The sequence below is a fragment of the Lacerta agilis genome, chromosome 6 (assembly GCF_009819535.1).
Source record: "Lacerta agilis isolate rLacAgi1 chromosome 6, rLacAgi1.pri, whole genome shotgun sequence".
In the NCBI taxonomy this organism is placed as follows: domain Eukaryota; kingdom Metazoa; phylum Chordata; class Lepidosauria; order Squamata; family Lacertidae; genus Lacerta; species Lacerta agilis.
The window spans coordinates 7,829,577-7,856,241 of record NC_046317.1 but is presented as its reverse complement, the minus strand read 5'-3'; the positions used below and the strand labels follow the sequence as shown (position 1 = coordinate 7,856,241).

Below are 26,665 nucleotides of genomic sequence, written 5' to 3'. Positions count from 1 at the left end.
CACTCTTGCGAAGAGCCTCTCTTATAAGGATGTGGAAAATCCCTAAAGGAGGGTCGTTTTGTAGAGGAAAATGTTGCAAAACATGCCACTACCACCCATTTCAGCTCAATGCGTAAAATTACTCTGAGTGGCTTTTTGGAGCCCAGGGCATCAGCAATAATGCTGTCCGTTAGGTAGGAAGATTTTAGTTTAATAATAATAATAATAATAATAATAATAATAATGGCAGTAGAGAAATTTATATTTAACAACTCATTCAAAATTACTGAAACCATCTCTGTTAAGTAAATCAAAATTCCAAATATATCTACAGACCAGTTTCCAAATAACAATGCGTGTCATAACACGGAAATAACTGTGTGGTCTGGTTTTATGTTCTATTTTACTGATTTTGGGAAGCCATCAGAAATACTTTGTTATACCAATCTGTTAGAAGAAACCCAGGATTCAATTGACAGCTGAATGGTTTCTGCTCTGCAGCCTTGTTCCCATATTATGCTTTTTAAAAGTAGCTTGACTTGACAGTTATACCCCATTATGCACTGGGTGGCTGGAGAGATGCAGAAAGAGAATGGCTGCCATATTCTCTTGGCACAGGGCAGCAGAGTACAGAATTGCACCTACCCTGAAACACGTGTTTGAAAATGTACAAATCCAAAGCTTAAGATGTGGCATTGATAACGTTTGAATTAATATAAGCTTAGCCTTTTGCAGAATCAATTTACCTGCTGGAGAAATGATGCTGACCCACAAGGTCTCCATTCTGAAGGTGGTAATCACCAAAGAAATCAGGACTCACTGCTCCATCGTGTGCTATCAGTCCCTCTATATAAAGAGAAGAGGTAGAGGCTGAGTGTGCTATTTATTCATTTTTATTTATTATTACATTTACATCCCACCAGTTCTCCAAAGAGCTCAAGGTGGTATATACGCGTCTTCATTTTATCCTCACAACAACCCTGTGAGGTAGGTTAAGCTGGGACATAGGGACTGTCCTGAGGTCACCTTCAAGCCTGAGAGGGGATTTAGTCTCCCAGAACCTAGTCTGACCCTTTGACCACTACCCTTCCCTACCCTAGGAAGTCTTGGCAAACCTGTGTAAATTCAGTCCCAGCAGTTATCAATATAAACCAATTCCCATTAGACGGTTATTTCCCACAATTGCAATTTGCATCTAAAGAACAGGCCAACAGGGGATGTTTACAATTTCATTGCTAAGCAGTAAATAAACAGATCCACATGGTACCCTAAATTAAGCACAAATGGACGCTGTAGTAAATGAACACAAATTCCCTTGCAACACAAGAGTTCCCTAAGAAAGCTTTCAGCATAAACAAGGTGTGACAAAGAAGGTGGTGAGTAAGAGGGAGCAACTGAGAGACAAGATTTTGTTCGCAGCAATACCATCCCATTTCAACTGAACTGACCAATGCGATAGTTGGGGCTTTTAGTACGTAGCAGGTGGGTGTCTTCACAGCTCAGTTTTGCTCTCAGTGAGTCCCAATCCCTTTTGCGTACCAATTACCTGCAGGTCCAATATCCTACCACTGCATTCTTTCACAACTAAGACTCGGAATCAAAGCAACCATGGGGGGGGGTGCATACCCAACGTGCTTACCAACATGATTGGGGAGGGTAGGGCAGAGGTGCAGGTGAGGTTGCAAGGGCACACTGGCATAGCCAATCCAGTGCTCCCACTGTTGCAGTCATACCACCCCAACGTCACTGCCATCATGCCCTGCCCCATCCCATTTAAATGACACAACTCCACCGTCAATAGGGCAGCTTTGTGGACCCATTCTGGCAAGTGTGTTTTGCGGGAGGCAGCTGACAAAACTATTATTAGACTATTCCGGGGAAGGGGGGGGAATCAAGATCTCCTTCCACAGGCTTTTGAGAATGTATTGAAAATCCAATGCCTCTTTTACATACAGTGGTACCTCGGTTTACGAACTTAATCCGTTCCAGAAGTCCGTTCTTAAACCAAAGCCGTTCTTAAACCGAGGCGCGGTTTCCCTAATGAGGCCTCCCGCCACCAGTGCCCTTCCACCATTTGGATTCCGTTCTTAGACTGAGGTAAAGTTCGCAAACCGGGACACTACTTCCAGTTTTGCGGAGTTCGTAAACCGAATAGTTCTTAAACAGGGCTGTTCCTAAACCGAGGTACAGTCGTACCTTGTTTTGCGGCTGGGATCTGTTCTGGAGCCCCGGCCGCTAGCAGAAAAGGACGCAGGGCAAGTCTGTGCAAGTGCGCGGAGCAGTTTGCGCTTCTGTGCATGCACAAGCAGCAAACCTGGAAGTAACCCATTCCAGTACTTCTGGGTTTGCAGCGGACGTTTGCCGGAATGGACACTAGACGAAGCGGACGTTCGCGGAGGTTATTACTGTACCACTGTACTAAAATACATTTTGAAAGAAAAACACTGCCTACCAAACTGATCGCTCTTAAAAACTCATCATTTTAATGTGTAGTATTAGAGATACAGATTCAACTAAGTTTTATGCAGAGCAGACCCAATGTAATTAATGAACGTGACTACGGTCCATTAATTTCAGTGGGTCTACCCAAAGTAAAGCATAGTTGAGTGCCACCCATAATACATTCATATACATATCAAAAGCAATGTGATTGCATTGTATAATAATGGTGCATGTATTAAGTTAACTTTATCACTGTAAAAACCATGTGAATTCTGAACTTATGCCAGTTGTTAAACATGCATTCAGCCATTTATAATAACAAACTTAAAGTAAGCCAACATTTTTTTCTTTCCCAGCAAAATATCTTAACTTTAGCTGAACCTCTCTGCAAGATTGGGTGTGCTGGGAATCGACTCCATGCTTGCAGGGGAGCTTGTGCAGTGGGCAATTTTATGTTACCTGTATCAGTCTTACCAGCATTGTAGTAAAGATCAGGTCTTTCAAGAATGTCCCCTTCATGAATATACGGCTCAATGCGGTCATCCCCATACAAGTACTGTTCATTTTCATCCATCTGCCGACTTTCCACCATTTCTAGCCACTGAGAGTTGTGCCATCGAAACTTCTCACTCTGGATCTTCTTGGCCCACTCCTCATCATATTCCTGTTAGGGAGATTTAAAGGCTTTAATACTAGCTAGCCTTAAAGTAAAAAACTGTTATTAGTTCTTCATTTTTGCAATTAAATTTCTTGGATTGGTAATTTAAAAAGGCACCTCAAAAGCTAAAATCAAAACGCTTCCCACAAGAGTCTGGCTTGTAATTTTGTGTGAACCCAGGCTCAGGTTTTACTTTTCTGCCAACAAATCATGAGCAAAAGTCAATGTTTCGTTCTCAGATTACTGCTTGCAGTTTGTTTAAAGTGTGGGGAGGAGAACCTCCAGTCCTTAGGCCAAATCTGTCCCATAAGGCCATTTCCCCCTAACTTGTTGTCTTGTTTGGAGCAGGTACAGAAATGGCTGGATTGGCTGCGCAGCTGAGTACCCCATGGGGAACTTGATTGCAAAGATCAGTGTTTCCCAAAGTGGGCAATAACGCCTCCTGGGGGGCTCTAGAACAATCAAGGGGAGCGGTAGAAGCCTCAAGTGCAATTAGGGGGCGTTGAATAAAAATAAGGGGGCGGTGGAAGCATAAAGAAAGAAGAGGATTTTGAAAAGCTGTTCATACATGTTTCGTCTGTTGTGTAATGACACTTACTGCCAGGTTGGGCACTGTGGCGAGATGGCAACAATGCCTCCCCCTGGATTTGATGGTTGTGCTGGAGGGAGGGATTTTCCTGGGTTTGGGTGAACACTTTTTGGCTTCACCCAGGCCCAAGAAGTGGGTCACAGCTTGCCCGCCTACTTGGCTAATGGCAGGTGAGCTGCAGCGCTGGTCCCACCCCTTTGGCAGACTGGACTGAACATGCAGGCCTAGTCCACCTCCTCGCCAAGTTTTGAAAATCTGTTCGTACACGTTTCATCTGCATGTCCGATGTTGTAGGCCAGTGCTTCCCAATTAGCTAATTACTGAGGACCCCCTATTTTTCAAAAGCCAATCCATGGACCCCCTACTTTTGAAAATTTTGATAACTCCATGGTAGTTACCTCTGCAAAGCAATTTTATGGACAAAATGTGGGGTAGCCCCTTATAAGCAAAGGATTTTAGGCATACTAAAAAAAACAGCCTAGGGATGAGCGATATCTGGTTTTCAACATTGTGATATATCAGCAGTTAAACACTGCGATATTCCGATGTATCACGATGTCTGAAACTGGAGATCAGTCATGGGGATGAGGAAAGGAGCAGTCACAAAGGTCCAGCGGGTGGGGTGTGTGCAGCTCAGGCATGGAGAATATAGGACCTAGTGTTGTACGACGTAGGTAGAAATATAGATACATAAAAGAATGCAAGTTTGTCACTGCATTTTTCTGTTTGTTCGCCTAAAGAAGGTAGATTTACGGGGCGGGATGCTGAGTAATTTTTTTTTCTGAAAGGGGGACAGTAGGACAATTAAGTTTGGGAAACTCTGCAGATAATTCCTGCAGAAAGCAAGGTTGGAGTGGGGGGTTACTTCAGATGTGTGGGGATTTCTCAATCAGATGTGCGGGGATTTCTGACAAATAGCCAAAACAGAAGATAAGAACATTGGAGGCAAAACCATTGTTTGAGCATGTATAGCAGTGAAAATACTGTTCTTCCCTCTGCTGCAAGTTTAGTCAGTTCTTGTTATTCTCCTCTACCTTTATTAGCACCTCCATCGTGGAAAACACACAAGTTATTTCTGCATGGTATGTGCCATCCTTTTTGAACGACTAAACCTTTCCCTAGAGTACTAAACCACTGATACATTATGAAGCATTAAGTAGCCTCTCAAAATCTGGGTGCTATCCATCGGGGTCCCCTTTGTCACTGGTTTCCGTCACACCTCTTATCTAATTAAAATACCCGGTGCTAAGAGAGAACTGTATAAATCTGTTCTGTGTTTCGCTGTGTCTGATGGAAAACAGATTCCCCTTTTTTCTTTAATGTGGCAGGTCCTTAATCTGGTCATTAATAAGGTTCATTAAAGACAACTGCTCAACTAAATTAAAGCTGCAATGCAGTAAGTTGGAAGCACAGCAAAAAAAAATCACTTGAAATGTTATACAGCCATACATATATAGGCACATTACATAAGCTCACAGCTACTGTGACAAGACACAATACGCCTGAAACCATTAGGATTGTATCACAAAACAGTCACCTTGAATTTTACTTCTTGGGGGTTATGTATCTTAAACGGTGCCAACACATAGCTTCTAACCACAATTTGTCCAACAAATTAGGCTGATGTAGTATTATCATCTGCCCTGTGGCAATAAAGTACAGTTGAAATGGAGAGACAAGTTGGACTTGTAAATATATTGTGAAGACGCACTGTGGAGATGGTACATTACATTCTGAAACTACCGTATTTCATCGCATAATCGTTGCCACCGCATAATAGTCACACCCCATTTTTTCCCAGCCCTCAAATCGGTTCCAAAGCTTTCACCGCATTAATCGCCGCAGAGCGGATTTGAGCAGAGCATCCGTGTCCTTTCTGAAGAGAGAAAATGCCGGCAAGATGGCAATCGCCACAGGCTCAGTACGCTGCTACCGGAGCCAGAAGCTGGGAAAGCTGGGAGGCCCGGAGAAGGCACAGAGGGGACGCAACCATGCTATGTGCAAATACTTATACAGGAATGACCTACAGAAATGATCCAAAGTCTAGGAGAAACAGCTCTGCCTTACTAAATATGAAACATTTATTTTCATGAAATATATCATAGTACAAAATAGGTGAAATAATCCAGGTGTGGGGAACTGCATAGATGTAAAAATGTTACAAAACACCACTGATTGCCACTTCCTCACAAGGGTAAATTAAGTATTTTTGAGGACTATACAGTGGGGGGGGGGAGTATTTGATCCCCTGCTAAATTTTCCTGTTTGCCCTCTGACGAAGAAATGACCAGTCCATAATTCTAATGGTAGGTTTATTGTAGCTGGGAGACACAGAATAACAACCAGAAAAAACCCCAGAAACCCAGAAGACGAAAGTCAGAGATTGATGTGCATTATAATATGTGAAATAAGTATTTGATCTCCTATCAACCAGCCAGATGTCAGGCTACCTGGTATCTTCACTGTATGTAATGAGCTGAGATTAGAAGCACCTGCTGTAAACACCAAAACACACGGCCAAGGCAACAAAGGAGTAGCTCAAGAAGAAGCACATTAAGGTCCTGGAGTGGCCTAGCCAGTCTCCAGACCTTAATCCCATCGAAAATCTGTGGAGGGAGCTGAAGGCTCGAGTAGCTACACATCAGCCTCGAAATCTTACTGACTTGGAGAGGATCTGCAAAGAGGAGTGGGACAAAATATCTCCCGAGATGTGCACAAACCTGGTGGCCACCTACAAGAAACGTCTGACCTCTGTAATTGCCAACAAGGGTTTTGCCACCAAGTACTAAGTCATCTTTTGCAAAGGGACCAAATACTTATTTCACTCATTATAATGCGCACCAATCTCTGACTTTTGTCTTCTGGGTTTCTGGGGTTTTTCCTGTTGTTATGCTGTCTCTCACAGCTACAATAAACCTACCATTAAAATTATGGACTGGTCGTTTCTTCGTCAGAGGGAAATGGGCAAATTTAGCAGGGGATCAAATACTTCCCCCCCCCCTCACTGTAAATATGACATTGCATCCATTAAAGTCTCAAAGTCTTAAAATACAATGGTGCCCCACTAGACGAAAATAATTCATCCTGCGAAAATTTTCGTCTAGCGGGTTTTTCATCTAGCGAAGCGGCAATGACAGCCGCGCTTTCGCTAGACGAAAAAAAAAGACGAAAATTTTTCGTCTTGCGAGGCAGCTCCATAGACTTTTTCGTCTAGCGGGGCAGCCTTCCGCTAGATGAATGCCTTCGTCTAGCGAGTTTTTCGTCTAGCGAGGCATTCGTCTAGCAGGGCACCACTGTACTGTAAACAGTCATTTGAAGTATGCACTTGCATCTAAAAAAAAATCTGAAAAAAATATAGTTTACTAGTTTTTATGCACACAGACATTCAGGGCAGTGTTTCAGTGCACAGGAGTTGCTGCTTCTCCCTAATATTTCAATCTGATCTGATCCACATGGTATAACAACTATTCTTTTATAAGAAAATATTCACCATATAAGATTGGAGAAAACGCCTTAAAATAAACACACTGAATTATTATTTTTTAATCATATAAGGAGTTTCAAAAGGCAACACATAATAAACCATCCCACCAATCCTGTGTTTTCTGAATGGACCTATAATTTCTGAAACAAAAATAACTGAGTAAAATATGAAGAACAAATTTTACTGAAACGTATTTGAAACACAATTGACATAATTTTCACTGTCACGCATCAGGAAATACTACCGCTTTTCAGAAAAAAGGTGCTTGTCATTTTCATTAATACTCAGAAGGAAGAAAGTGAAAAGTCACTTACTGCTATTATATCCAGTGTATTGTCACAGACTTTACGGATCTCAGCATTTTTATCATGCATCAGGTCTATAAGATATGCTGGAGCCTCTACGAAGACATAGTTAAGGACGTAAAGCAGTTATGGATGCCTCCGAACGGTGTTCTATACAATTTTGGTGTTAACAGTGTATGCCAGGGGTGAAGAAACTGTTTCAAACTTATTTTAACATAGCATTTTAAATTAGTATAATTCATTCTGGAACCTTGTGGTGAAGGGTAGGTCAGAAATAATTTAAATAAATCATAGAATCATAGAATTGCAGAGTTGGAAGGGACCTCAAGGGTCATCAAGTGTAACCCCCTGCAATGCAGGAATCTCAACTAAAGCATCCATGACAGATGGCCATTGAACATCTGCTTAAAATCTCCAAGGAAGGAGTGTCCATCACCTCCTGAGGGAGACTGTTCTACACTCTAACAGCTCTTACTGCCAGAAAGTTCTTCCTAATGTTGAGTCAGAATCTCCTTTCTTGTAACTTGAAGCCACTGGTTCGAGTCCTACCTGTCAGAGCAGGTGCAAACAAGCTTGCTCCATCCTCCGCCTGACAGCCCTTAAGGTATTTGAAGATGGCTATCCTATCTCCCCCTAGTCTCCTCTTTTCCAGGCGAAACATCCCCAGCTCCATCAAACATCTTCATAAGGCTTGGAAGAAACACACATCTGTTAACATTAATTGAGGTACCTTACCGAGAACTCTAAAGAAAAGGGAGTGGGCTTTTTAAGTGGGAGATAGACTTGCTATTAACCATGCGAGAAGGAAAAACAACCTTCAAGTGTTTCTTTTCATCACATTTGGAAAGCGGGAATACAGATCATTCCCTAATCCCCTATTACATCACCACCCATAGTAATTGATCTTGAAAGCATAAAGATATGCTAGCATCACATGCAAAACAGAAAGAACAGCCATTTGTTTTGCATATGCACATGTTCCCAGCGCCACCCATTAATCTAAGATCATATGGACATTTTATTAAAGCTTGCAACCTTACTAAAAAGTCATGTAAATATTTATGGATGCACAAAAAAATACAGTTGTTATGGAGATGGTTTAGCACACATGGTAATAAGCTCATTCTATGACCTGACTACACTAAACAACTTCTATTCCAGAGCAAAAATGAGTGTTATAACGTACTGTGACATTCAACTAAGATTTACTAAGAACAGTCTCAATGAAATGTATATTACTAAGGTCCAGTAATTTCGATTGGTCTACTTTGAGTAAAACTGAATGGAATACCACCCATAGCTATGATCCCATGTACTGACAGCAGCAGATTTCATAGAATAGCAGCAGAAGCAGCTTTGGAAACAAAAACTACAGATCAAAAACCACAGCTATTCCTGCCATCATCCTTTGAAATTGACCATCTACTGCCTCTCCTCCTGTTGTGAATGAAGACATCCAAGATTAGTGGCAGGGGTGGGGGTGGACAGAAGAGGAGGAGGCATGTTCTTTCGTTTGCGATCCCTTAGAAGAAGAGAAATACAGCTGTAAAGTGGGGCCATTTCTGAAGGCAACACAGAATAATTGGATTGCCTGCCCTTTTGTTTTTGCAGAGCTCCCGTTGTTAAGAAAGCTGTATGACACACAGAAGAGTAACAAATACACGTTCACCGTCACTGTATCTCCATGGTAGGCATGGCTGCAGTCATTACATTGCCCTTGGGAAGGCACAGAAATCCTGGGAGGACCAAACAAAGGAGTTACTCCTCCTCAATAAATAGCAGCTTAAGATACAACATCAATATTAGCTTCAATTGCTTCACTGCATCTCTAGAAAATGTTTGGTTATTATTATTTTTTAAAGAAGATTGATCCTAAAATACAAAGCAATTCAATTTCAAATAGAAATGCATGGTCTGTGGTGAACCTATAGTGATGCTACCCGAAATAAGAGCTTCTGCATATTCTGTAGAACCAATAAAAGCACTGCAGCAGGACTCTTTGATCTATAAAAGAAGGATACGAGTCTCCTTGATTATGACATCTCTAGTGGCTTGATGGAAGACCATCTGGTAAAACACATAAATGATTTGGCACACAAACTCGTCATCTTCTTGCTGAGCTATACAAAAGGGGGAAAAAATTGCCCCGTCAAACTTTAAATCCCCAACCACTAGCATGTAATCATGAAGGTGATGCATTAAATTTACTAGATTATCATAATCCACACGAACATATACACTAAAAACATACCAGTTTTAACCAAAGTTCAGGAGTGGCATTTGTCTAAAGGTCCTTCAGAGTTACTTACAGAAGGGGAGAAGCGTGTGCTTATATTTCCAAGGGACGTCCTGCATTGGAAGGAACAAAGTGCCACTACCTTCTACAGCTTTCTACATATTCTTCTCGCTTTGGGGAGTTGGGGGAGGGCAGAATATGCCACCAATCTTCCCACCCCATTTTACTTTTGGAGATTTGGAAGATATGCACTCTGAGTTAGCACTCTGCTTTGCTCCACTCACTTAACCCCAAGAATTGTCTTTGCTCAGGCCACTTCCATAAAAAAAGCAAAAGTGAAAATCCCACCCTCTAAATCCAAACAGCTCTGCTACCTGGCCTAGCTCAAAGCAAATACAGTGGAACCTCGGTTTTTGAACATAATCCATTCCGAAAGACCAACTTCTGAAATGTTCAAAAGCCGAAGATCAAAGGGTGGTCAGCAAAATCCACCGAAAAAAGGAAATAACGCACCTCGGAAGCTGTTCCGACTTCTGAGGCGCGTTCGTAAATGGAAGCAATTACTTCTGGGTTGTTGGCGTTCGGGTTTCGAATTGCTCATCAACAGAGATGTTTGAGAACTGAGGTTCCACTGTACACTAGGAGTTCCTGGTCTGCTTGAAGTAAAAAGTGACCCCTTGCTTGTTTTTTAAACTAGTTCTGAAAGAGGTGGACAATGGAGGTGGTTGCCTGCATTAAGGACAGAAGGCAGGGCTTTGGAGCACAACTCTCTTTGCCTTTAGGACAGAACTACGCGTTGCACTCCAACCCCACATCCTGGAAATCTGGGCACCACTTTTCCTGAGCAAAGCAGCACCAAGAAGAAGCAGCAGCAATGTGTAGACAGAAGTGGAAGTTTGGAGAAAGGAATTTAATCATGCTCCTGCCAACTTTCCACACCCCTGCCACTTACTTTCCAGTTGGCATCCCAGATCTGTGTTTGTGATGGAGGCACAGGTACCACAGATGGAATAAAAACCACTAGGAGGAGAACTGCGGAAAATGGCAGGCAAGGGGAAAGTTAGACACACCCCCACCTCCTAAATGTCTCCTCTCCTGTTAATCACTCATGCCCTGATACCACTTTGCAGAGGGAAAGTAGCAGCCACAAGTTTCAAGACGTGAAGTAGACAGAATGTGCAGTTTTCAGGCTTAATCTACATGTCCATCTCACATCTGGAAAGTCAGGAATGTATGAGCCAGTGCCAGATTGGCCTGAAGATAAACTGGGCTTTTAAAGTGTTCCAATTCAAAGCTCAAAAAAATCTCAAGGGATTTTTGAGTGTTCCTCTGGAAGACTTGAAAAGTCCAATTTATTCACCACACCCTCTTCACTACTAGACACCCCCCTTCCTCAAGTAAATAAAATAAAATAATCCATAACTTGTGGAAGGGTGGGGTCCTCAAATTCTGGTCAGCCTTGGTAGTAGACACTCCCCTGAAATATGTGGTTCCCAGGACCCTGCTGCCTCAGAGGGGCTGGTCCTTTGTCGAAAGTGACACTGAATTCCCAAGTCAAAACCATCTGAAGCTCAGTTCTGGGATAGTGGTGTGTTTCTGCTCTCCTTTGAGCTGAACTGAGAACAGCTCTCCAGAGAGCATGTGTCCCTTTCTCAGCTCTAAGCCATGCTCCGCATGTGAGCTGCTGCTTTTCAACGATGCATCCTTTCGTTACAGCTGAAAGGAGTCTTCTGTAGATCATTGCCCCTTCTCCTTTGCCAAGGGAGAACTTATTTAGCTTGGGGAAAGGCAAGGGTTGGGAAGGATAAGAGATGGGGCATAGTAGAGGGAAGTTACAAGCCCCATTTCTAGCTTGTGCAAGGTCAAAAGAAGATGGATCCTAACATGAGTAGTAGCTGGCCTTCTTGAGGAAGGGGCAGAGGAGAGTTAGCATTTCAAGTCCCAACCTCTTGAATATTGTTTTTAATGAGAGATCTAATCAGAGGAGTTGCTAAGCTGAAGTAAATTGCTCTCGTCGAAAAAAATTCCACAGTAATTTTTGTACAATTTTTTTTTTTGAAGTGGTATATCCACTGAAAGTATTTATCTTGGATGAGCATCACAGGGCAATAAACAATCTAACATTAAATAAGCATTCACAACATAGGTTTAATACTCAAGTGCTTACAGATTTGTGGAACTGGGAACTGCGTACGCACCCCCCCCCCCAACATCCATAGGAGATACTTAATAACATACCATTTAGTAGTTCAATAAGTGCTGGAATAATCCCAGATTTAGCTAGCAGCGCTGCGCAAGAATCATCCATGGACACTGTGCCAATCATTATCACCACTTCCAAAACAAGGTCATCTTCTGCAGAACCTGATAAATTTAACAGAGAGAGGGTATTGCTGAATCCCACAGACACACACCAAGCTTCATGCTGGAAGAAAGCCACAACCAGAGAGAATCTTTTCATATGCCCAGCAAAACTTCCTCTTTTTTTACCAGCAAGCAAGCATTTGAGGTGGCTGCTATACTGATGCAACATCCACTGGGGCTCTGTGTCCTTTGACAGCCCCTGCACCACCCCGCGGGTCTCTGGCGGTTCACTGACAGGTACCTTTACCCTTTCTATCATAGCCCCTGTAACCTCTAAAAGGCTGCCCCTAAAGGTCAGGAGACCCTCTGGAATGGCAGTCCAAAATTTGCAAACAGCTGCCACCAGCAAAGAAAATCAGCACACACGTGTCATAAAACACACACCATCAGACTCTTCTTTGAATTTCTGGTCAGAAAGAGTTTGAGCATGGAAGCCGCTGGCTAGTTATGGGAAAACTGTATTTTAAAGCTTGTACAGATGTGAAAGCGTATCTGGGTAGTAAATGAAAACATGATTATTGGTTTATACCTCTAGAAAACTTGCTTTTTGGATGCGGTGAAAAGCCCCCTATATTATTTCAAAAACCTGACTAGGATATCTGATGTTTTCATCTGACTTGAGAAATAGACCGTGCCTGGATTGTCATTTGGGATTTTAGCCCAACTGTGAAATTTTGCTTTAGTGTTACTTTATGTTCTTCAGCTTCCCAAAATTCAAAGTAAAACCCATGCCAATTAATGAATCTACTACCATGTCACACAGCAACGGAAAGTATCTTGAATTACTAGGCATTCATAATACATACCTGGCTTTAATTTATCTTTGAGGTATGGTACCATTTTGTATTCTTTCAAGACAAGTTCCCAATCCAAATCAGGCAATGTCAAATTGGCCAGTGTTCCTAAGCATTCGATCACAAATTCCTCATCTTCATCATTTGATACCTGGGCAGCTAGGTCACCAACATAATCCTAAACAAAGAAATAAAGCAAACATTTAACAAATACACTGCATGCATAAAGGAAAAGACATTGGAGCAGTGAATGAGAGCCATCCCATTAATATGGTCTGTCCCCACTTTTTAAAACTGTTATAATGCTGGTGATCTAGAATGAGCAGGTGTGCCTAGGTGGTTACTAAACTGCTGATTATATTAGAAAGACAGCACACATGTAATATTGTGGATCCAACATCAAGAGTGTATATTGGCAACAGAAACCCTTAACTGTTCTTCCTATGTCAAGCTAATGAATACTCCCCCCCCCAAAAAAATACTTTCAAATACATTCTCAGTATTCAAAGAACTCTATATACATGGTAACAGCTTTATAAAGGCAAGTCAGATATTCTTATAAGACAGATGATGGTAAGGATGCAGAGATCTGAACGCTCAGTAATCAGCTACTGCACAGCAACAGGAAGGACAGAAGAAATTATCTTTTTTTTGGAAAAAAATACTGGCATGCAGTAATATGAACTAGAGAAGTCAGAGTTTACACTGTTTACTATAGTATTCCAACATAATTAAGTCATGTGAAGTGAAAGCATTTGCAAAGCTGCAATCAAGTGCAGTGTTCAAAGTGAAGTTATTTTATCCTTTATTCAATTTCATTAAAATGAAACAAGTCCCCCACCTTATGAAGGGTAGAAATTACTTATAAGACATGCTTACAATAAACAAAGTTTTGGTTGGCCCATCATGCTGAGAGATATTCCTAATCATCTTCATCAATAATGGGTCCTTGAATTTCAGTGCTCTCTTCATCAGCATCTTCAGACCATTTCCTGAAAAGAAACAACCCAAATGAAAGGGGGGGGGGGGAAATGTATGAACCAATTGATTATAACGTTTTGTATACAACATTAACAAAGAGACCATCCAATCTATTTACATTGTACATGATGCCTACTCTGGTTATGTAGGACAACAAACAACATCACATCATGGTAAGGGCTTGCTATAAGTAGTCAACAAAGGGTGGTATTCAATGCTAGTCCTACTCAGAGTAGACCTATTGAGCTGTCCATTTATGGCAAAGGTAGTAGTCTTGATTAGATTGCTCTCCTGTAAGCTGCTATCATGTTTTGTTGTTTATTTTCTTAATTTTTTGGGGGGGGGGAGACCCTTTTAAAAAAGAAAGAAAAAAGACTGGCTTAGTAATTTGATAGAAAACTTCCATTCATTCATTCGTTATTGAGATTTATACCCCATCCTTCTTCCAAGGGTTGCAGGGCAGATGACAACCACAAACATCTTATACACAAAATATATTATACATTTTTTATAATCTTATAAATTATGTATTTATATATTTGGAATACTACATCTTTCTAAGGAAGATTTATCATGGATTCTGCATAGGAAAGTCTTATTTTGCCAGTCTTCTGAAATTTTCAAGTGTCAAAAAGTATGCAGACAGGGCTAATCTGGTAGACATGGTATACCCCGACTTCCAAAAAGCTTTTGACAGAAGCTACTAACTAAAGCTGTTGAATAAACTTAGTCATGGGGGATGAGAACAGGTTCTGTTGCATATCTGAAACATGGAACAAGAAGGCAAGCATAAGCTGGCTGCTCCTTCAACTAAGGGAAGTGAGGTCCTTTATAGATCTGTATTGGAACTAGTTCAGTTCCTAAATCAAGTCAGGGTTGAGCCAATCCTGATTCATGACATTATTCATAGTTAAGCAGTTCCTCAGCCATAGTGGAATACTCACCTTCACAAATGAGTTGTACATTTCTCTTGTTAGCCGCCAGGTTAATGCAAAAGGAAATGAGCTCGAGGTCGACACGTTCATCAGGGCACTCAAACAACATCTTCATTAACTATCAACACATAAATTTCAAGCAGCTGCATTAGCAGCAATAAAAATGAACCCATCTCTTACATGAAACCCACATGGCAGGCAAACTAATGCCAGCGTACTGGAGGAAGCAAAGATCACCAGTGCCGAAGCAATGATTCTTCAACATCAACTTTGTTAGATGGTCATGTTGTTCGGACTTAAAAATGGAAAGCGTAATGCTGGTGGTCAACAAAAAAGGTTTAAAGACTCTCAAGGAAAAAAAAAAAGTAGTATAAACACTGGTAACTGGGAAACACTGGCCTGCGAGCGCTCCAACTGGAGAAGAGCCTTTACCAAAGGTACCATGGACTTTGAAGACACTCGAACTCAGGACGAAAGGCAGAAACGTGCTAAGAGAAATGCACATTTGGCAAACCCTCACAGCCACATCATCTCAACATATCTGCCCCATGCATTGCTCAAATATGGTGGCAGACCTTGATGAAACAACTTAGGTCACCAATGAAAATGTGAGTGGAAGTTGTGCAGCAGCTCTTTGTGGATGGTGTTCTTGGACAACTTTTAGGCAGGGAAAGAAAAGCAGTAAGCTAGTCCTAGAGCAAAAAAAGTATATGGAAGATAGACAGTGTAACAGGCCAATATAAATGAGCAAACACAACCAGCACAGGATGCAGAAATGTGTGATGTATGTAAGATGCTTTTAGGGTGGTCTTTGGCTATGGGGTTGGGCAATGTCAAAAGTCTTTAAAGGTTCCTGCGCACTTCGTTCTTGGTCTCTCTTACCTTCTTGAGAGGGGGGTGGGGAGACCCTGTTGCAACAGAAAAATAAAGATCTGCCTTGCTTTCACTGGATCCTGCCTCTATCCATTCTTCTCTGACCAATCATGGACTTAGGGGACTTAGTCCCTTGGAGGGTTGGGCAGCAAAAGCCAGCCTCCCTATTTTTCTAAAACAGGTTCCTTATGTATTCATTGCGAGACATGGTCGTGTGGGCTTACCGGTATATACATGTGAATTACTCATAAATGCCTTATACAGCATAATCCTACGCATGTTTACTCAGAAGTCCCACTATGTTCAATGAGGCTTACTCCCTAGTAAATGTGTAGACTTTCATCATTAGAAAGATATTTTATGGATATGTTCATCAGAATGGAATTGTTTTATTGTGTTTCAATATGCAGAATTTTATGATTGCATTTATTATTAGCTTTTCTAAATCGACTACAGAGGAACAAGCCATGCTCTCCCAGCCACAGTTCCCTCGACCTGCGATCTGGGAATCACAATGATAGACCTTCTTTGCGTTGGCAAGGCAGTTTATAAAGCATTTCACCCTTAACAAAATTAACACCACATATTTCAGCTGCAAAAAGGCTGGGGTCAGAAAGAACGTGATGAGTATCTGCTTGTTGCCATACTTGGTTTGCAAGAAGAAAAACCGCTGCCCAATCGCAGTTACTTCTCTATTTGAGGCAGCTGTCACTTGCGAGAGAGAAATGGTCTCAAACAGAACCATGAATTATTGTTTCTAGACCATGAATATGTGATTTCAAGACTTTTTATCTGCTTTTTATTTGACCCAGGAAATCTCGCAAGAATTGGACACCCCATATAAATACAGGGAAGTAGGTTCACATAAACATCCTCAACTAAGACATACAATTTGGCCTCATTCCTTATCTCTTAGGACTTAGGTGTGCAGTGGAGGTTACATACTGTTAAAAGCGTACCCATCTCCACAACCCCTATTTGGGCCCTGCATTTCCCCACCTTCTTCTCCAACAATACAGCACTGCACTACAATGCAGTGAAATAATTCCCAACCTATTTCCCCTCTGCCCCATGCTGATATCAGACCTTTGTAATGTGGACACACTCTGTGCCCAAATCAGCACAAGTTTACAATTCCAGTTTACGTAAATATTTCCTTTTAGGAGTTCCAGTGCTCAGATCCTTTCTGCTTCCCAATCCTAAGGGATCAAAAATGTAAATACGGTATTTACCCTTTTGTATTCCAGTATGAGGGCTAGAGTATTTTTCCCTCCAGGAAGAAATGGGAACGGCACAGTTCTGTAAAATGTCATCAGTTAGATTGCTAAAGTGGGTTCTGGCCTCGTAATTATATTATGGCCTCTCGGTGATGAGGTTAAACCTGGTTTAACTAACACATATATTTTACAAGATAAATTGTCATCCATAATACACTCCTAATGAGATCATTGAGGCTGCGACTCATTGATTAATATGGATAATTAAGGGCTTTTGCAAAGATACATAAAAGGAGGGTTTTTAATCTTCCCAGCTAAAGGACTGATTTTATCTTTATCAAAATGCGTTAAAGATAACCCACTCTCTAAAATTTAACTGACCTTCCGCCTGCTGCCAAATACTGTTGTTTCTTTCTGTTCAAAAAATATTTATTTATTTCTACATTTATCTCCCACCTGTCTTCCAAGGAGCTCAGGCAATGTACAAACTTGTACATTACTCCATTGTATGCTTATAACAACTCTGTGAGATAGTTAAGCCAACTGGCCCAAGGTCACCCAATTAGCTTCATGACTGAGCAGGGATTTGAACCCCAATATTCCAGGTCCTAGACCAACACTATACCACCCTACCTCTCAATCTCCTTGGTTAAACCTTTGGTTCATGTTCTCATTCTACTGCAACTTTCTCCACTCTGGCCTTTCATTGTCACATCTCGTCCCTCTTACCTAGATCCAGAATTTTACCACCAGAAACATTCGCATCTCTCAAGAGTTCATACTGTGTGACACTCCTAAGATTTCTACGCTAGCTTCAATCCAGTCTCCTATATGTTATAGGAATTCTAAGGTCTCAAATACAGAATAATCAAATACAGAATAAATGTTGATAATTGCACAAGGTAAACACACATACGTAAGTATATAACCCACATGTCTAAAATAGTACAGGAGAACAATCCAAAAGCCATCTTGGCTCTCCTAAAGGCTCTCAATATTTCCTCTGCCTCCTTAATCCCCCTTGCCTGAGAAAACGCAGGCAGATAGCAGTCAGGGAAAGTTCCTGAAGGGATTCCTCTCCTATATCTATGAACCTCCTTGGTATTAATTGTCATTGTTCACCCAGATGCTCTGCATTGAGGGATATCTGACATGCTAATGTTTTGTGTAAACTATGTCTGGAACCATATGAAACTTAGGATCCTCAGGATCATCAGGAATATCACACCTTGGCCTGCCTGAGCCACAGTAACCCCACCTTATGTGTCATGTAATTTCTGACTGTTTGTAGAGGGGATGCAAACCCTTAAAAGAGATGTTTCTTCTTGGTTCTGGGTCTCTCTTGCCTCCTTGCTAGGAGGGGAGGGAACTCTTTTGCAACAGAAAAATAAATATCTTCCTTGCATTCACTGCATCCTGATTCCATCCATTCATCTCTGACCGAACATGGACTTAGGGGACTCAGTCCCTTGGGGAGTTGGGCAGCAGAAGCCAACCACCCCTATTTTTCTATATCATATCCAACACATACCTTTTGTTTCTACCTTTGGCACACTCAGTAGCCCTGCCCCCCCCCCCATTTGCCCCTCCATGTCTGCTATCCTCAGTTGCTGGTAGCACTTTGGAACACACATGGGAACAGATCCAAACCATGTATTAAGGCACATTCAATGCACACTGAAATGCACACATAGCTCCCCCCACCCAACAATGTAGTTTTTATGGGATGGGAATTGCAGCTCTGGGCGAGGAAACTACAGTTCCCAAGATTTGATTGGGGGTGGGTGTCACATGCTATGAATGTATGGTGCAGACCTGCCCTCAGGTCTTTTTTCCTTACTATTCCACATGCCCGGAATACTCCTTTAATGTTCAGTATACCTAAAATAAAAGTCTCTTAGAGTACAACACTTTATGATTTTTTAATTTTATTTTAAGCATTTATATACTGCTTTTCAGCTACACAACCGCCTGAGCAGTTTTATAACTGTGAGATCATACTGCAGCAAAAAAAGAGAAAGATAATGTAATAAAGAACTGCAACAGAAGAGAGTTTAAGAAGTCAGAAAAACCTTTCTGTAGCAGCAAATTTCGCAGTTTAACAACGTACTGTGTGAAGGAGGACTTCCTTTTACCTGTCCTGATGCTTGGTTTTCATATCAAGAATGGGGAATGCTACAGAGCAGGAATTAAACAAAACATCTGCAAAGGATGTACATACAGTATGTGAAGAAGTGTGCATGCACATGAAAGCTTATAGCTAAAACTACTCAGTTGGTCTCTAAGGTGCTACTTTAACATTTTTTAATTCTTTTGGAAGGATTCTTTTAAAGACTTTCTTAGATCATATAACTTTTTTGAAGACTTGATTCTTTTAAGGGAGCTTTTATGTTTCTAAGAAAAGTCTTTTTAACTATCTTTATAAAGAATTGTTTTAATTTATTTTGACTATGGCAGACCAACACGGCTACCTACTTGAATCTGCAAAGGACTTAATCTAAAATTGCAAAAGGGGATCCTCCAACTAAGTCATGCGCAGTGCAGACGCACTGAATTAAATGATTTCAAAAGGTCTTCTCTGAGTGTGACTAAAGTTCACCTGTAGTTTGTCTGTAAATTATCTATTGTATTTAGAAGATAAAATTGTCCTCTCTTAATTAAATGAAAAATGAATTGAAGTTAAAGTGTGCTGCCAGCGCTGAACTGCATTCCTGAAGAAAGGGAGGGAAGTCCTGTAATTTTATCTAAACTAGTTCAAGTTTTTAGAATAATCCTTTGGTACGAGCTCCATGTTTCCCATTATGTCTTCATTTAATTTGATTGCTACTCATGCCACTTCAAAGGAGAGTGTAATTGCTGCCAAATAGGAAATATTAAAATTAAATTTGTTCTGCTTTTACTATGTCCATTGTCATCTTTTCTTCATTTAGCAGGAAAGTAGTAAAAGGGCTGCAGCGTGTGCAACGAAGAGGCAGTAGTTTTCAATCAGACAAGTCCCATATTGAGTATCAGATACCACAGCCCAGGACTAAAATCACTGTGTCTAGACTCTCTGGCACCTGACTTCACTTATTTACCAGTGACCAGAGGCCAACCCCCACAGCTTTCCGTTCATACACCTCAGTCCAGCCCTCTCCCTCTCCCCGGCTCAAACATCTTTGAATGATTATGCCAGAACTGCATGCCTCAAGAATCTCTCTTGACTGGCTACTCCCTCACTCTTAATGTTTGAAGTAATGCTCTGGTTTCTGAACTTCAGCAGATAATGGTGGACAAAAGCAAAGGGGGCTGTCAAGAGAGAACGTTTACCAGCATTAAGCTAAAAAGAAGCTTGCAGATCAAAGAGAGGCCCAACTGACAACTGTGGTGGAAAAACATGTGGATAAGTAAGCTGCAGAGGAGTTTGCATACTGCTCTGTGGAAGAATATTGAATATCACTATGACATCACAGTACAACCATGCCCTTTGATTGGCCAGGCTATTACCTATAAATGCTTTCATAAACATCTGGATGGCATTTGCACCTATTTAAATAAAGCATGCACTGCTGGGGTCTAAACAAGAATGGACTGTTAATGCTCACTTTTAACTCTTACTACAATAGCACCCATTAACTCCGGGAAGGCATGAGGGCCTTCCAGTGATATTGCATTCCTTTCAGCCACTAAAAATGGTTTAAAAAAAGATAGCAACCCAATGAACCTACAGGTTGCAAACTGAAAACCCACAGAAGCGTCTAACTCACAAAAGTGAGTTGATTTGCAGTACATGTAGCACTTTTGTATAACTTCCAAGTTACAAGCCTAAGAATTCAAGTTTATTCTTTTAAGACGCAAGTTCTCACAGCTGCATATGTACCGGTATTTGGATGCCAAAAGACTAGCAGGATTACAAACAAATAGAACAGTAATCACAACTCTTTGTTGCCCTAGAAAAATGCTGATTATGCAGACTTAACTTTTTAAAATTGAACGCAACCAATTCGGAATATAAATACTAAAAGTAAGCAGTATCTCTGTAATGACAAACAGTACAAAATCAGACTACTGAAGGCTCTTCAGGAACTCATCAAGGCTGTTCGCTACCAGCTTTATCATCTGCCATGTCAAACCACTGGCAAGTTCAGCAAGAACCGACCTAGATATAACTGGAGTCTAAGTAGGTTATGGGGTGTTTAATATCAATTTCAACATAGACAAAAGGCGCTCCAGAAAGCAGGACCCAAACCATTAGGTCCAATTTACAGGGAAAAGGATGCGGACTTTGGGAGAGCTAACATATCAAAATAAACTTATGCAGGAGATAAAAGAAGTGAACCCAGTTTGAAATACCATGACTTGAAACAATGTAATAAACATGAATGTCTTGCTACAAATTTTAGTTTGTTTTTAAATATTCCTTTTTCAATAAAGTTACTAATGAATGAACTGAACCAAGGAGAGTAACCTGTTACCATTGATCAGTGAAAGCTCAAAAGTATAGAAATCCAAAACTACATAAATTGCCTGAAAACAGAAAATCCCAAGACCATACAAGAAAGATAAATTTCAAAACCTTCCTGCTCGCTGATATTTTTCTGAAGCAGCAGCAGCTTTTGGGAGTTACAATTTCTAAAAATTATCATGAGCAGCACTGCGACAAAACAGAGGCGAAACATTTGCCTGCCAAATCAACGGGCAAATCCTATTGCCTAGAAGAAAAATGGGTGGTTATTCCCCCCCAAAGCCATTGAATACCATTAGCAAGGGGGGAAATATTGTCACTTTTACTGTAATGTCCTTATGAATTCTGCAACAAGAAACTGAAGATTAATCCAGTATGGGTGAAAAGGCCATTTGAAAAGAAAACACACCTACCTGAGGTATGCAGTCTGTGTATGCAAACATCGATTTAAAGCGATCATCCATGCTTATATGGTAGAGAATACACATGGCCACTTGCTTATAATTTTCATTGGCTACGGAAAAAGAAATGGACAAAAAGGGATAACCTAGATGAATCCATCATGTTCGAATTGGCATTAATGCACATTTTTAGAGACTTTTCAAAGTTTGCCATTTCAGAGACAAGCATTTGTACTATTCTACTGTTACTGCCCTTTAAAAATAAAAAGGAACAAAGAAAACATTTCCAAGTAAATGCAACACCAGGCAGAATCAAAGTAAGAACCATTTTGTATACACCTTGGTAGCACACTGAGCCAGTTGTTGCATCTCCTGATTTATTCTTCACGCTCCCAAGTATTTCTCTCTTAGTATTAGGTTCTAATACTTCAGGATGTCAGGCTACCAGGTCTCTTCACTCCCACTGTTCCCTTGTCTTTGCCATTTCCTGCCCGTCCCAACCCTTTCAACTCAGTAAGCTAAGAATAAGCTTAGTGTTACGGAGCTGCCATTTATCATGGGAATTCCAACAGTTGATTCTGAAGATTCAACAAAGAACTGGGGGATGAAGGCTTTTAGAGTAGAGGTAGGCAACTCGTTCCATATCAAAGATCTGATCAAAAATAGATTTAGCACAGTCTAGCTGCAATATGTTCTGGATTTTTCCGATGGAAATCAATGGAACTGAAAAGTATTTCATTTTAGATTAATCATGCCCACTGTGCTCTGAAGATAAGAGAGAACTGCTCTATTATAGGGGCAATTAACAATACGCACACCCCTTTTACCAATATGCACACCCCTTTTATGCATACCATTTAAAGAAAATTTCCTTAGTACTGTAATGGTTCCGTGGTGAAGAGCAACAGGGAACTGGCAAGAGAAGCTATAAAGATCCTATTGCAAGTCCAATCTAAGTTCAAAGTGCTTAGAAATGCACACTCACTCCTTCCACCGAATCATGTGGCAAATCCTTCTCTTGCCCCACCCCCAATAAAAATAAATAAAAAAGCAGGGGGATGATATTGCACCTAGCAATATAGCTTAGTATAAGTACTACAGCATCAACACACTCCTCCTGCAAACCTAGTGTGAAAAGGAGGCCATTTCAGTTGTACAACCTACATCTTTGCCCACTCTAGACCTTGTCCCAGAACTTGAGGAATACATACACCCTGCCATTCCTGTCGCAGGTCTGTGTCCTCTAATATAAATCACAGGCACGTTCCATATAACAGTCCAACGTTGATTTTTTCCCCCCTTTGCCAATCTCAATTTGAAAGTGAGTTTCTCAACCACTGCAATATGCTAGAGGCAGCAGGTTGCTGAAAGCATGGGAAGAGCAAGAAAAGGGTTATGGGACTGGTAGCTCTCTGGTTTGTTATGCAGTTGGTCACGTAGACCAAGACATTACGGGTGGTCAGCACTCATTTTGTACTAACAACGTTCAGAGAGTACAAATAACTGTCACATCAATTTCTACCACAAGGAGTTTTGATGTCATTGTGCATCTGCCAATTATTTGCGCTAGGAGTGGACAAAGTTGGAAGGCTGATAGGCAAAGGGAAGGGAGAAGCACAGCACACCAGATTGACCCAATCTAAGCGCAAGATTTCATGATGTTTCATAGGGAAAGTTGTAGCAAGGCAACAATTCAGATACAAACACAAATGCCAATTCTATGCAAGGTTTTTAAAAGACGAGGATAAAAATAGTCATATGATGCCTTGCAGAGAGACAAGCTGTTTAAAAACAACAGCGTTTAATGACTAATAGTGGGTTGGCCAAAACACTTAAGGACAGCTCTAGCAACTAACAGCCTGGACATTATGTATTATGGTAATAAGGTTAAATAATGATGAGCTCACTGGCTAATAAACTGGGTGGTCAGAAATACTTTGAATTTATTCCCACAGGAATTTATCATTGATTAATCAAATCATTATTCCAAAGTGTTATTCAATTGTCCTTTGCATTTATACTACCATTCCAGAACACTTGGTCATTCCCAGCTGAAGGCTGTAAATGCTCAACAACCCAGTCATTAGCAGCAATAACTGGTTTTTCTGTGGAAATTATTGCCATTATAAAATATACTCAGTGGTTTATAGAAATAATACTGTTAAATTTGCAGCTGCAATTCATCTGGAACAGCTGGGGTGGAAAAATATTGTGTCCCTTGGGCTGTTTTCACAACAAGTTTTCAACAAATTAAAAGCTCCAACTACACATATGATGAATCCAAAGTTCAAAATTATTTTAAGCTTTTGAACATTAAGCAAGCCATGTAGCAGCAATTATGGACCAAAACTACTCCATTCTGCTCATTAGTACACAATCCCTAACCATGCTAGGGCTGCAATACAACACTGAGGTTTAATCCTCTCTCTACATTATGTGACTTGTACACCCTACTCATCAGAACCAATCTGACGCATCTGCGCTAAAGAATATGTGCACATCACTACATGAAACCCAAACATATATGCCTTCCTTTGCAATATCATCATATAAACTTTGCCTGCTCCCGCACAGAACAAGACAATGCCTGTACACTATTGAGCTTATTTTTCCACTTTTTGTTTTGTTTCCCACGTGCAATAATTTTTAGATCGACAGAGGAATTCAGCAAAAAGGTCACACTGGCCAAGAGGCAATATGGCAGAAGTCCTACTATGCCGATGCAACTCGAAATATGCTGCCACCATGGCAGATAGGCCAATGGAAAACTTCATCAGTGTAGCAGTTCTGCTGGCAAAAGTATGCCATTGAAAACACCTAAAAGTGGGACAAGGTGGGAGACAACACAGGGAGGCACACACATATGCTATACCCCTCCAGACCATGAGCACATCCCTGTCAATGGGGCAACTTTACACCAGCCCTGGAACTGAGACAAGGAACTTTCCTCTCACTGACTGCATGACAAAGCATAAGATATGGTGGAATTAACCAGCAGAATTCTGCACTAGCTGAAGTTTCTGAACCGTCTTCAGAGGTAGCCCTGTGTATAATGTGTTGCGGTAATCCAGCCTAGCGGTTACCAGAGCAAAGAAAACAGAAGTTAATCTATACCTGTCCAGATAGGGGCGCAGCTGGGCCACCAGCAGAAGCTGATGGAAGGCACTCCACAACACTGAGGCCACCTGAGCTTCAAGTGACACCAAGAGATCCAGGAGTACCCTCAAGCTGCATACCTGCACCTTCACCCCATCCATCAGCCCACTAACAGTGCCTAGGTCAGGCACAGGCAAACTCAGCCCTCCAGATGTTTTGGGACTACAACTCCCATGATCCCTAGCTAGCAGGACCCAGTGGTCAGGGATGATGGGAATTGTAGTCTCAAAACATCTGGAGGGCCAAGTTTGCCTATGCCTGGCCTAGGTCTTAACTGGATTGAGTTTCAGTTTGTTGGCTCTCATGCTCATTACTGAGGCAAGACCATGGTCCCATTCATCCCTGCCTCACCTGCAGGTGTAAAGAAGAAGTAGAGCTGTGCGTCATCAGCATATTGGTGACAACATACTCCCAAATTCCAGATAATTTCACTCAGTGGTTTCATGTAGATGTTAAACAGCACAGGGAATAAAATTAAACCCTGAGGAACCCCACACTGAAGGCTCCATGGGGCCCCATGCATCACCCTCTGGAAATGACCATCCCAGTAGCACTAGAACCAAATCCTGCAATATGGGTGAGCTTCCCTTCAAAAACAGGCAAAGCTGCACTTTGTAATCCCACCCACCCTTGAATGACATAATCTAGCACTGTTGAGACTTCAGTGCAAGCACAGCCATAGTGCCTTCTATCTAGACAACTCTAGACCTACATGGATTATGGGGGCAACATATTTTTCCAAGACATGCATGCTGCAAATAGCACAAAACCAACCTTCTGAATAAATCTCTGAATAATTACTGTTTTCCCAAGACCAATCCCTTTCATTCTTAATATGATTCAGCTAGTTACTGCTAGAAAGAAAAGGACACCTTAGGCAATGTTCACACACAAAATATTGAAACCAGCTGTGGTAGGACTGCCATAGGAATAAAGGTTTCCTCATTTAATTGGGAAAACAGGAGGAAGCATAACATTTTACTACCATGAATAACTTCAAGCAATCCTGATAAGAGACTTTGCTGTGCTCTCAGGGCAGGACATGTGCTTTCTGTTACAATCTGCCACATCTTACCCCAATTGTTTGCTCACTTAATCGGGTTGGAAAATGTATGTTTCTTTATAGGATAAATTAGGCTTATTAAAATTAGAACAACATTGCTGTAGCCAATAAGAAGGTCCTTTCTCAAACAAATGTGTGAAACTGCATATTAAATTCATTATGAAAAGGCCAAGCCAGGGCATAAAGGAAAAGCTGGTTTAAAACTTCTTGGAAATAAATGTTCATAAAAATAATGGAACCTTTATTAAAAAAAAAAAGATCATAGCTCTGGTAGACAAAGAAGGCATGCAACGTTTTAAAAGATGAAGATAAAACTGAACACAATAGCAGCATATAATACCACAAGACATGTGTAAAGACATAAAAACAAAGTTTATTTGCAGTTTTTTTGACTATCAATTAAACTTTGTGAACAGATGGGCAACATGGGAAAGTGGCGCAACTAGGAGAAGGAAAACTCTGGGCCTAAACCACCGCAGCCTTGTGGCTACACTCATTCATGAGAAAGGCTTCGGTTGTAAACCCCAAGGGGAAATGCCTTGCAGTACATCTTTGGGAGACTAAAAGGCTAAGGAGTAAACCCTACACAAATCTGGAGTGGAGTCCCTAAGGCTGTTGGATAGTGTCTTGCATAGCTGTCATCCTTTTCCTTTTTTTGTGGGAAATTCCCTTATTATAGCATTGGGAAACAGCACAGAGGGTTGACAGCTATGGTGTCTTGTATGCCCCCTTCAGGCAACTCCT

At 41.1% G+C, this 26,665-nt stretch overlaps 1 protein-coding gene across 3 annotated transcripts in view; it reads right to left on the bottom strand.

The window, feature by feature from the left end:
- The window catches only part of KIFAP3 (kinesin associated protein 3), a 67,922-nt gene that overhangs the window by 20,842 nt on the left and 20,415 nt on the right, over nt 1-26,665 (bottom strand). For all 3 annotated transcript variants that reach the window (XM_033151335.1, XM_033151333.1, XM_033151334.1), the window contains exons 11-19: nt 21,715-21,815; nt 14,777-14,885; nt 13,731-13,843; nt 12,864-13,029; nt 11,932-12,057; nt 9,479-9,577; nt 7,467-7,552; nt 2,896-3,085; nt 726-825 (exon numbers count right to left, since the gene is read on the bottom strand). In XM_033151335.1, the coding sequence (XP_033007226.1) occupies nt 726-825; nt 2,896-3,085; nt 7,467-7,552; nt 9,479-9,577; nt 11,932-12,057; nt 12,864-13,029; nt 13,731-13,843; nt 14,777-14,885; nt 21,715-21,815 (1,090 nt within the window). The remainder of the gene's footprint in view (nt 1-725; nt 826-2,895; nt 3,086-7,466; nt 7,553-9,478; nt 9,578-11,931; nt 12,058-12,863; nt 13,030-13,730; nt 13,844-14,776; nt 14,886-21,714; nt 21,816-26,665) is intronic.